The sequence below is a fragment of the Montipora foliosa genome, chromosome 9 (genome assembly GCF_036669935.1).
Source record: "Montipora foliosa isolate CH-2021 chromosome 9, ASM3666993v2, whole genome shotgun sequence".
In the NCBI taxonomy this organism is placed as follows: domain Eukaryota; kingdom Metazoa; phylum Cnidaria; class Anthozoa; order Scleractinia; family Acroporidae; genus Montipora; species Montipora foliosa.
In genome coordinates, this window is record NC_090877.1 from 42,248,943 (window position 1) to 42,261,442 (window position 12,500).

The following is a 12,500-nucleotide window of genomic DNA, read 5'->3' on the forward strand; positions in this document are numbered from 1 at the left end:
TATAACAACCTATTTATTATCCAACTTTCTTGCACTAAATGTTTAGCGAACGAATTGTAAAAAGCCAAGAACGTGTGACAGATTAGCGCGTGCAGGGCAACGTCAGCAATGTTGACTAAACTAGTCAAACCGGTTCTCTATTGTACAATAACCAAGTGTACAAATTACTAACTGTCGTGCGTTTTCGGTACAATAACTATTACAGTTGGACAATAACTAGTAGTTATTTGACCCACCACCGAGTTGTTGTCATGGGAGGCTTAAGTCTCCCTAAACCCTAACCCTAACCCTAATGTTGCAGGTCGTCTTTAAGCTACACTACTTTTAGCGCTTTGTAATTGAACAAGAGATCTGAATGAGGTTAGGGTTAGGGCGCTTTCCATTGTACAGAACAGACCGGCCAGACCGAGCATATGGAAAGACTTCGAGGATGCCATATACTCCACCAGAAGAAAAAAAAGGATTATCATACAAATGTTCCTTCAAATTCTTGCGTCTCTTTGCAAACTGACGGGACGTGTGACCGGCCAGTTCTGACAAAGGGAAAGCGCCCTTAAAGTCAATTGCCCAAGGTTTCGGCTGGTCTCTCATATACCGAATTTGAAATAATTAGTGTCCATAAAACAAAACAAAACAAAAAAAAAAAAAACAAATCAAACACGACAATACCTAATTAGCAAAGCCTAAGGGTAATAAAAATGTTTTTTTTTTGTCCTTAATTCGCCATTTTAGTCCGGTATATGAAAGGCTACGCAAGGTTTTCATTTAGCAACCTCTTTCAATGACTGTTTTAATGTTCGTACGAGTAGGACAAATATGGCTTAGTGCATGACACTTGCTTTGTTTTATTGTTTAGGATTTGGCCCTCTCAAAGGAACTCGCTTCAGTACTGTCGTGTTGCTTCGGCAGTGAGCCACTTCAAGAAATTATGGATCTTCCTGTTATGGAAACTGGCATTCGAATTGGTAAGAAAGCGGCGTGCGCGCAAACCAAATGCTGCCAGCTTGGCTAAACAACAGGGAATTTAAGAAACGACGACGGCTACGACTACGACAACGCCACAAAGCAATAATATCATTGGTTAAAAGAGCATAAATAGTCGTTCTGCACGTGCAGCACGGATTTTAGCAAGTATCTCAGCGGTCCTCTGCATAACGACGACGTGAAATCACTAAATTTGAAGTTTTGACGACAACGTAAGCACGCAACATAGAATCTTTCATTCTCTATTTTAACTTTAAAACCGCTCGTACCAGTTTATTTTTAGGATACTTCGCCCACATTGTAGGACGCGAACGAGACTGAATAATCGAGAAAGACTTATGAGAGAATAAAGTTATATTTTGAGGTGACGTTTTCGTCGACCGTCGCCGTTGTAGATCTTAAATTCCCTATAGCTAACAGTAGGGCTACGGCAACGACAACGCTAAAACGCAGTAATATATTACTGGTGAAAAGAGGAAAAATGATCGTGCTGCACGTGCAGCATGCATTTGCGTGCATTTCGCTCTCGTGCTCGTCAAAACTACAACATAAAATGAACAAATTCAAGGTTTTTACGACAGCGTGGACAAAATGCAGTGAATCTTTAATTTCATTCTCTCTCAAGATCCAATAAAACACCACTTGTGTTACATCAGCTACCGCCATTGCAGTGCACGAGTCCCATCTAAGTCGAAAAAAATGTCCGGGCTCGGCTTGGGCTTCGAGGGCATTTCGGCGAAGATTCGTAAAGTCCACAGTCCACGGTCCACACCAAATGGATGTCCTTAGACAGCAATGACAAGAACCAGGTTGCTGAACAGCGGTTTTCATTAAAACAATGGTTTGCTGGGATGTTCAGGAAGGGTTTTTTGCTTAATAGCAAATATGTTGTTTGCTTTTAAACCATTTTTTTGCTGGAAAAGGCTTTTGTGAGAATTTCGGGCCTTTGTAAATTTTTCATGTTGCGTAATATTAGAGCTTAACAAATTTGCATAGCGTGATTAATAGGTAGCCAAGTTTTTAAAATAAGAAAAAGATTTGTTTTGTCATTATTGTGTAAAGTGAAGCTTATTTGGGAAGCCAGCAATATTTCGTTTAGCTCCTGGTTAATCCAATGTATTGCTACGACTTACTAGTGAAAAGATTGTTTACATTACTCAATGCTTTTTAGAAATTTTGAGTGTCATGAAATTACATCATTTTGCGCGACATAGGCCCTTTAAGACGACGATTTTTCAACAATATATCGCTTTAATCTAACCCAAAAACATTCATATAGTAAGAAACGTCATATTTATTAACCATTTCCCTCACTTTTATGCTTGTCAGCGATGTGATTTGCGATAAATCAGGCTCACGTGTTCGCAAGTCTGTTTTCGTATTTCATAGATGTTTAGATTTTCAATTACAAACTCTGTTTCGATTGGCCGCTCAATCTCACGATTGTGTAAATAGTTCACCCTGAAGTCAAAATAGGAACGTTTCTCAGGAACCCGACAAAGAAGGCTTCCTTACCAGACAGATGAAATGCAAATATCCAGTTAAATATTACAACAAAATTTAAAAAAACCAAACACGGACGTTTCTTGGATGAAACGTACGTTGTTGTGCTCTGAAAACGACGAACGATTAACATTCTTTCCTGTAGTTCATTCAGTTGACATAAGGTGATCACAGGCTCCGTTATGGTTGCGTACCACGTGATCAGAACATCATGACCTTCCCCTTGATTCCTGTAAGTCAAAGACTGCAGAAATGTTTCTGTTTTTTTATGATCGATTGTCATTAATCTTTCGATGAGAATTCGATTCAAAGTTATATAAAAAAAAAAACTGTGTTATTTTGTTTCATCTGTCTTTTGGCTTGCCTTTTACTCTTAACTCCCGGCTTTTACGGTATTTTTTGGTGCAAACGTAGAGTGAAAAAAAATATTGGACCCGAAATAAGATTAGACTGAAAAAAAGAGGAATTATGAAGCGGGAAACAACATCTTCATTCCTTCCTTAGTGTGTGCAATAAAAGTTCGCTTAGTGCAACTGCAAGACATGCATGACATGCAGGAAAACGTCTGTAATAGCAATTTTCAGTTAGTTTTTTTGCAGACTATTTAAGGAGAAATGAGTGAGATTACTCAAGAGCGTGTTTTGTCATTCTTGAACTGAATTTATTACCAAAGCTTTAAAAACTGAAAGACCTCAAAATGGGACAGGACATTTTAAATAATTAAACGTGTGAACGTGTGAGCCAATTTGAAAGGGTCTCTGCTGGCACGACGTCTGGGTGACCCCTCAAATGGTTACAAAGCCCCCCCCGCTAAAAAAAATAACTTGAACGCTGCAGTTCAATACCGCCCAAATCAGTGCCTTCTGTTTTTGTGTAACGCGTATCACAGGCAATCAGTGTACGCCCATGGAGCGTCTAGTTCTTAAACTAAATGGGTCTGAGGAAACCATCTCTTAATCTTAGGGTACAAAGTTTTTGCTCCTAATCTGAAGCTTCTTACCAAATGCGTTTTTTTTTTAGATTATTGAATCGCCTACGCGGCCACCGAACGGTTACAACGTGGCATCCATCCATCTTACACTTTCTCAAGCATCGGTTCTCAGAAAGTCTCGGGAAAAACCATGGCGTTAACGTTTTATTGGAATACGTGCTCTGTTTAGGAAACATTATTCCAGTCACTCAGTTAATTCGAATAAGCATGTTGTCTCAAAAGTTACTCTTAGTTACTTAGACGTTAGTCTCCCTCTTGGCCGTGCATTTGGGATTCTTGGACATTAATTGAGTGTCACTTCTAGTTGGCAACACATTGACTTCCATTCGCAATTTTCTTGTAGATCAACGCGACCAGATTTAGGCGGCACTAGACTGAAATTTCCTTTCTCACGCTTTTGTTTCAGGAGCAGATTACATCAACAGTGCTGAAATGTCTGATGTCACCTTCCTTGTCGAAGGTCGCCCTTTTTACGCTCACAAGATTATATTAGCAACAGCGTCTAAAAGATTCAAGGTAAGAACCCTACAATTTCGTGGAAGCCGGGCGTTTGCTGTAGTAAGTGCTTTACTTACTCATGACTTCGAAATTCCTTCATGAAAAAATAAGATTCAAATGGTAAACCTAAACCTACCAGGTCGTTTATCTTATCCGAAATTGCGAGTAATAGGAGACTTGGAAGACGTCGCGGAAGAGTGATACGACTCCGTGTCTCCTTCCACTCATGACACGCGTGTCAGTAGGGAGATTAAGCAAGCGCGTTTTTGAGACGTAGATGGCAAGCGGAAGTTAGCTGTTTTCCCTTTCAACTTGTCTTCACACAACCACATTTACATTTCTAAGTATCTTTTCTCTATTAGAGATAATTAGTATAAAAGTCTGGGACACAACACTGTCCTGGCTCGCGAAAAGTTCTTTTCCGGTTGCTGTCCGCGTCTCAAAAAGGCGCGTGCTTAAGCTCCCAAGTAACATTTTCCAACCACCATGTGAGGGCTTGCTCCATCGCAGGCTAGAGAGAGTTTCAGTGTGGATTGTAATAACATGATAATAAGCCTCAAAGCGTACATAGACTGCAAACATGCAAGCTTAAGGCAGATAAAATTAAACCAAATGTTTTTTAATAAAGAGGAAAACTGGAGTATCCACAGAGAAAGTTGTCGAAACACACGAGAGAACCAACAAACTCACAACAAATGATTACGAGTTCGATGCTGGTTAAGGCTTAGGGCGGGCACTATTTTAAAAAAAACTTGGTGGAGTAACTACGATGAGCTCTGACTAAATCAGAAAAACTTGAAAATGTCATACCTTTTTGGTTCGGTTTTTATTTGCTAAATGCGCATTTGCTGTTGATGAGGTGTAGTTAAGTCCAAAATGAAAGCAAGTCGACTCGATCACTCTGTCGCCGAAAATATAGTTAACATTGTTCTCTCAAAATTTGATCTCGGTATCATTCCAGTTCATTTGTAAGATATCTGGGCTTTTTGCAGGCAATGCTGTCTGATATGCCTCTGGAATCAAAGGAGGGAAGCAGTCCTTGTATCGAAATAAGCGACATTAAATATGAGACATTTACGGTAAGTAAGGAGGCAGTGATATTAAAATGGCCATGGTAGTGTGTCCGGCAATCAACGAAAGATTGTGTCTAACAGAGCTCTGTCAACTATAAATATGTTATTTTTGGTTAACATCCCCTTGATACGATTGGCTGCAGGAGTCTAACCCTTGATATTCACTGCCAGCACTACCACATTCTACCAGCATGTCATTTTGTTCTTTCGCGACCTGCGCATGCCCATCAGAGATGTGGGAGTCCTCCAGATTTCTTAACTCCTCTAAGATGAGTACAAGAGCCTGCAACACTAACAAGTTATCGAACAGCAACCGCGACCATATAATTTGCTTGAGGCAAGTTAATGATGTTGAAATAGTTCCTTACTGTCTTTGTATTATATCGCCAGCTCGTGATTCAGTTCTTATACAGTGGAAAGATGGACCAACCGAGTTTGCAAAGCACAATATTAGAGGCAAGTGACAAAGTATAGTTTACGTAAATGCTCTATTCATTCAGCAGCTACCAGACCTCTTATCGCTCTTTGCGTTCCACTTCAGTTGTTGCAGGCCTCAGAGTTCTTCATGTTAGACTCACTAAAGCGTCGTTGTGAGCGTCTTGCCGCTGATCACCTTGTCTGTGAGACCGTCCTTGACACGTACACATTCGCCAAGGTTAGCGATTACCTTTGTCAGAAGTTCATTAAAAAAAATACGATCTGCGATGGAATGAGGCTCATCAGTTTACGGGATTGTCTAGTTTTAGAACGGCTAATGCTAGATTTTTGCGGGAGCAAAACGTTGTGGCATTGCGTTCCACGCGCGACTTTGCATTTAGCACGTGCAATCCCACGTGCAGCTACTTGGTTGCGAACCAATTAGAGGCGTTCTTGTCATCAGGCCCAATCTGATTGGCGATTGTTTTGCGGGGCTTGCATTGTAATTTGAGATAATACCGTAAACTGATGGGCCAAGGTTAAATGAGAGAGATCAGCAATTCCGGATTACGGTTTTCTGCTTTCGTTATGTGAAGTTGTCTCTCGTAAGAGAGATAAGGAAAACTGAACACGGAAATAACTAAGTTTGGTTGGTGAAATTTTAGTTATGCAATGCAAAGGAGCTGGTTTCCTTTTGTGAAGCATTCATGCTAAGAAACCTCGCAAGCATGATGGACGTTAGGACTTTTAAAGACGCATTGATTGATAACAGTGGAAAAGATGTAAGTAAACCGCATTGAATAACAAACATTACGTACTTTAGACGCATAAAAACTTGATCACGACCGCCTCCCCTGCCTGTTTTTCTTTCTTTGTTGTGTCTTACTGAGTAAACCCCAAGTGTAAAACTGATCACAAGATTTGCATTCGGCGTATTTGCTAAGGTACTGACAAACAGCATTTAACCAGGTACTAAGCTGCCTCGACAAACTCCAACCCTGAACAGTTCATTACCAATCTCAGGCTATACGTTATTCATAAGTATCGAAAGTCGAGCATTCTTACTGATGCAATTCTCTTCCGTTTAGCTGTTTGCTGCCCTCAAGTCATGTTTGGTCCAGCGAATTTATTCTCGAAACACATCCAAGACATCTTTTAAAGTTTAAATAGCGAGTGAATAGTGACTAAAATGACAGGTTATAATGGTCGTGAATGTACGCTGACGAGGAATTGCAACCTTTGGAATCAAGTAGGATGACGTTATTTGTACAGACGCGCGAGGCCGATTTGAGATTACGAACACGATTAGTATAAGTAATCACATGAGTTTTCTCGTGCAATTTGGAATAAATAAGCACGAGTATGATCTTTTTTTTAAGGTGGAACAAAATTGCTCTCGCCCTGCGGACTCGTGCAATTTGTAGACTTCGGAAATATTTACATGTGCTTAATTCTTCAAAATTGCCCGAGAAAAATCATGTGATTACTTACTAATAATTCACGTGAGAATAATTCGAGATGGTTAAGCAGAAGCAACGCAAGCATATCGCGTAATCACGCAAAATTACTCGTCGTGTCGTACCTGATTGAACGGGATTCAGGATTGGCCAAAAGAACAATAAAACGAACAAAGATAACAATGGATTTAGCACAGAAAACAATAGGAAGTACGACACTATACCGCGAATGAAATGTAGTGTTCAACAAGAGGTACGACCCTAATAAGCCTTATGCATGATGACGACATTTGCTCCAAAATTCACTACCCAGCCTTGTTTGCACAAAATTACTCACATCATCTGGATGTGAAATATTGTTCGCACGTGGGTATTCTTTTCAAGTTTGCTCCTTTGGGATTCAGCTGCAGCTAAAATTTGGACGTTTGATTTTCGAAATCGAGGCTTGGTTGTGAAATCAGGGCTACAATTGCGTCGTAACTTGTGCCAACCAGGGCTCGCATTTGATTGGCTATCTCCGACTTTGCTCGTTCATTGACCAATCGAAAAGCGAGAATTCTGTGAGTAAATTGTACTGCATTAAGTCTTGTTTGGGTAGCAGCTAATCCAAAGATTACTCCCCATTGGTTCGCAATCCTGACTTCAAACAATAGCTAAAACAATAGAAAGAATGACATATCATTGTTTCCTGCAAGGGTTGCGAGCCAATGGCAAGTAATCTTTGAATCAGCTGCTACACTACTGGGGGTGCTTTTTTGAACTGTGTTTACAGAAAACACAGCCAATCAGAATCGAGTAGTTTTGTTAGGTATCAGTTATTAGTCGAGAAACCATAAGTGTTATTCATTTGGAGGAGTAGAAGAGTCATTGGCCATTGCAAATCCCTTTCTTCATATCAGTGTAAACCTATTTGATTGCTAATTATGCAAACGTATTAAACTGCAATTTTTTAAAGTCGTTTGAATGCCGTAAAGTCAATTCACTTTACATGCGTTGTTGTAAATGTTTCGTGCCGTTAGTTTTATACCATGAATATTGCAGCCCTCTAAACTATGCCGTATATGGATCTCTGAAGGATACTCGTTTAAAATGTATTGAACTTATGAACAGCCGTCACCTCAAAGGCCTAATCTTTGGCAAGGTAGCCATACAAATAACTATCCCCGGAGATAGCTTATAGGCATATGTTTCACACAAACCAAACGAGGACGTGTTCGCCTTGACAGAAGATGTTCAGAAATTAACTATTTGGAATTAACAAATCATTTAGTGAAAGTTTTCAGCCATAACACGATGTGCTTTTTACAGAAATACGAAGTAATAGACCGTATTCATACTGGCGGCTACGTAATCATTCCTTGTCTTTATGCTAATCATCCTTACTGAGCGTTGTCGATGTCGGCAGCTATCTAAATTTGAAAAAATATCCGAAACTAATTTTTACAAGAGCCGATACCCGACCGATTCTGCTGAAACAGATTCGGTCCAGTACAACGGTTAAAAAATGCAAAAGGCTTGAGAAGAAATTATCAGAGTTTGACGAGATCCTTTAAATTTTGCGTAATGATTTTCCAATAATCAACCCAAAAGATTTGAATGGGTGGTTATTTACATGAAGTCTTCGCCGCCATGTTGGTGGACGAAAACAAAAGGTCTCTCGTTCGCTCCTTTTGTTCGTCCACCAGCAATTGTACACTGTATCATTGTTTTCTGTGTCTCTAGAGATGGGTTGTTAACCACCTATAGAATGTTTTCACATGATGTCACGGCAGCAATGGGGTATCTCAAAGTGCCCTTGGACGTGAGGTGCCTGGGAATGAAATTAAATCACTGGAATCGGTCGGTGTAAAATGCAGACTGAGGTTATAACCTCAAACAAAAAACAATATTTAGGCTTAACTTTTAGCATTCCGATTTCATTCCCAGGCACCTCACGTCCAAAGGCACTTTGAGCTTTATCAAACAATGGAACGGCAGCCATGTTGGTGTAGCCATGCAAATAATCCTCCGGGAATTGAGTTCTGTTATCATGCAAACGTTTTCTCTTGTTTCTGTAGAAAAACAAAGTTACTGATCACGTGAGTGAAAACACTCTATACTGATTATTTCTGTGCGTTTTTCTATCCTAGAAATGATACAAACAAATTTTCCCCATTAAATATATGGCCCTGTTCAACGAGAGTCAATCACAGGACACACTGATTTCAGTCCTATATCTACAAACCCTCAAATTTTCTTAAGAATACCGATTTAGGATACGAAATAAATTTAAAAGGACTCATATAGAAAAAGAAAAAAAAATTGTAAAAGTTTGGAATTATCCAGTTTGTGTTGTCATCCGCGTCATTCTCCACGGACCTTTTTCTTTATAATGTCGACTTGTTCGCCACAACTCCATTTTTCTTTTACAACTCCGAGGTTTTCTCTTTCAAGTCGTCATTTATCCACGCTTGCTGAAAGAAATATAATTCCAATTTTAGGGCCCGTCTACATGGAGGGACGTTACCCCTGCTGACCAAGTTAACTTGCTAGGAGGGTTATAAAATACCCCGCCATTACATGAAAATCATCTAAGCCGGATCTTTCTAGTGGTTACTAAGCAACAAACAAGATGGCGGACAAAAGTAAAGTTCTGGCGGAAAGTTTAATTTAGCGGCCCCTTTTCATCGTCTACGAAAACAATTTCGCACTTTATTTGTCATTTTGTTCCGTAGATGTCACTGGTAAGTGGTAACGAGGAAACAATAATCCGCCCAGGATGGTAATTTCGCGCCGCCATCTCACGTTGGTTAGCCAGGATAACCTCGGATGAACCCTTTAGGGTGCCTCGGGCAAGTAGACAGGGTGCCCCGGGAATAGAGGTTACTATTTTGGCGCGAAATTTGTTCCATTCAAAATGGTGAATTTAGCACATACTGCAGCGCTCCCTTATACCATCACGACTTTGAATTTTTGACGAAAACGGTTCCGTGTAAGCACTTCCAAACGGCATCGATTTTGCTCTGGTTTTAAAGTCGTGAAACTGTGTCGACGTGAAACCGCGTTCGCGTAAACGCTGCCTAACTTTAAAAGATGGAGGAGTAAAGTGGTACTAAGATCAAAAAATCACTTCCTCTTTTTCTTCAGATTTTGAATGTGCGTTTGCTCAACTTCTGCCTAGCAAAATTTTGAGCTTTGATTTTTATCCAAAGGCTGTTTACTTTGAGTGTAAGTTTTGGATTTCACGGTACGCCATTACTCACGTTCAAAACTAACCGACTGGACCTCAGTGGGACGTCATTGCCACGTGCAAACGCAGATTATTATGTTTGCAAAACACATGTTTAAAAAGCTGAAACCCGAAAATCCCGGGCTGCATATTAATTCAGTCGCGTACAAATTAACGCATTGCATTTTTAAACTTGTGAGTCTTTGACGTCATTTTCTCCCCGATCTAGCCTTCTCAAGATTTTTAAAGTGAGTAATGGCGGACCATTAAATAGGAAAATTCCAGTTAAAATAAACAAGTTTCTTTTTAAAATTAAGGCTTAAAACTTGGGTCACTTAGTGTTTAGTTAAGATAGTTTTGAATTTCAAAGAAAAACATATATATTTGATTTTTTTTTTACCATAGTACCACTTTAAGCCACTGGCACACTGTAAATAGTGAAAGTGTATTTGCCGGGAATGATAAAAAAACTTTTATATGATTACGATCAGAGAATTGACGTTACCTTAAAATCATACGAGCAAGGAGTGTCTTCTTCTTCCCATCGGAATTTGTGACCAGGCAAAAATCCTTTTAACCAGGCCTTTACTGGGAACAGAAGTCTCGGATCCAATTCCCTTTCTCTATCTTTTTTTGTTTCTATTAGAAAAAGAAAAGTAATGTGGTTTGTTTGTTTGATTTTTTCATATTAATAACATAGACTTTTCTGTCGTGGTAAGAACGCCGAATTTTCGGCGGAGGTTGGTTGGCAGTGAAGTTGTTTCCAAGTCCGAAATAAAACAAAAATTACCTCATTTTCTATTTCCTCCAAAAGATCTTTTGCATTGATAACCGATGCCACGCATATGGTGATTATATTATTATTTATTATATGACTAGCTCCATGAGCGGGCAAGATGAACCAAATCGCGCTCTCTGATTGACTACCCGCGGGATTTCTCACTTTGTCCCGCAAGATCAAAGATTATTTTTTTGCTGTTTTATCCCATATAATGAATCCTTTATTGACCAAGCTTGTTCGGTCAAGATGGCTGGATATTGGCCTCGTTCTGTTTTTTGCGTGTTTATGGACCTCGACTTAGTTTGTATCAGTCCATAAACATGCAAAAAAGTACTTGGCCAATATCCAGCCATTTTGACCGAACAAGCTTGGTCAATAACCCATATATATTACACTTAAAGTGTCTAGTTCTAAATGGAGGAATGAGTAATCGAAGAATTGGACAATGAGACCGGGAACGGGAACGGGAACGGGAAAGTGGAGCGAAGAATGGGAAATCTCTAAAAGGGGGAATCACTAAAACAGGGAATCTCTAAAAGGGAGACTTACTAAAATGGGGAATCTCTAAAAAGAGTGAAGCTCTAAAATTCGGAATCTCTAAAAGGGGTAATCTCTTAACAAGGGAAATCTCTAAAAGGGGGAATCTCTAAAAAAGGGAACTCTAAAATAGAGAATCCCTGAGACCGGAAAAATTAAGAGAGATCTGATGAGTTGATTTTAATGACAAGCATCCGTTTTTACAGTGCAATTGTTGAGCCGCTGGTACAATTCGCACAGAAATGTCGGCTGTTGTATTAAAATCTTGTTCCTCCCTGATGAACGGTGCCGTAAAGTTCTGAGCTTGAAGGCTTTTGATAATAACATTTTCTGCGAGCTTTTCTTCGGCTTGATACTTTAATAGTCACAACACCGCTCTGAAGGTCCCTTGGCCGACGAGGTCTTCCCAATAAGAATCAAATCCGTCACGCTTTTTCCTTTTACTGGCAAATGCCAAGGGACACTTCAATTCAACCATGCTGACTTAATATCAACTCGGCTGAGAAAAAAACAAAGCATTGCCTGTCGCGAAAATATATTTGCGTGGTTTTCCTGCAATCTCAAACATCTTTTGGAAAATTTAGTATTTCGTTAGTCGGTTTTTCGTGCTTTTGGTCAGCCACTGCTTAGCTATGCGTTTGTGTGCGAGTGAACGGTGAGATATCCATCAAAAAAGTACCACGCAATTAAAAGTATCAAGGAAATGACTCGATAAGTTAACGATATAATACGAAGCTGCTTTGGATTTTGCATATTCTCATTACTATTGAATTTAATTGAACAATGTTGCATGAATCAAGCCCAATAGACCATATTCGTATTCTCAGAATTGGACTGGAACTAGCTTGCAATGGAGGCTTACGCGGGGAAATCTTTTCAAATGCAAGTACTTTTTAATATATTCCCCCGCAGTAGCCTCCCTTGCAAACTAATTCCAGTCCAATACTGAGAATACGAATGTGGCCAAGATGGAATTTTTTGCATGCGTCCAAGAAAAGTATAACTACCATCACGTCTTCCCACAACTTTTATTGCAGACAGCCAATTATCC

The 12,500-nt window shown here is 39.7% G+C and overlaps 2 protein-coding genes across 6 annotated transcripts in view; one reads left to right on the top strand and one right to left on the bottom strand.

The window, feature by feature from the left end:
- Positions 1 to 6,694, top strand: part of LOC137969435 (ankyrin repeat and BTB/POZ domain-containing protein 2-like) — a 25,935-nt gene extending 19,241 nt beyond the window's left edge. For 2 of the 3 annotated variants that reach the window (XM_068815659.1, XM_068815658.1), the window contains exons 13-19: positions 857 to 965; positions 3,885 to 3,994; positions 4,969 to 5,055; positions 5,440 to 5,505; positions 5,591 to 5,704; positions 6,132 to 6,248; positions 6,555 to 6,694. In XM_068815659.1, the coding sequence (XP_068671760.1) occupies positions 857 to 965; positions 3,885 to 3,994; positions 4,969 to 5,055; positions 5,440 to 5,505; positions 5,591 to 5,704; positions 6,132 to 6,248; positions 6,555 to 6,632 (681 nt within the window). In that variant the 3' untranslated portion in view covers positions 6,633 to 6,694. Of the gene's footprint in view, positions 1 to 856; positions 966 to 3,884; positions 3,995 to 4,968; positions 5,056 to 5,192; positions 5,506 to 5,590; positions 5,705 to 6,131; positions 6,249 to 6,554 lie in introns of those variants that run through there. The other variant, XM_068815660.1, reaches the window with a different exon arrangement.
- The window catches only part of LOC137969436 (sodium-coupled monocarboxylate transporter 1-like), a 32,573-nt gene continuing 26,650 nt past the window's right edge, over positions 6,578 to 12,500 (bottom strand). For 2 of the 3 annotated variants that reach the window (XM_068815662.1, XM_068815661.1), the window contains 2 exons: positions 10,637 to 10,770; positions 6,578 to 9,376 (listed from right to left, as the gene is read on the bottom strand). In XM_068815662.1, the coding sequence (XP_068671763.1) occupies positions 9,329 to 9,376; positions 10,637 to 10,770 (182 nt within the window). In that variant the 3' untranslated portion in view covers positions 6,578 to 9,328. Of the gene's footprint in view, positions 9,377 to 10,636; positions 10,771 to 11,637; positions 11,949 to 12,500 lie in introns of those variants that run through there. The other variant, XM_068815663.1, reaches the window with a different exon arrangement.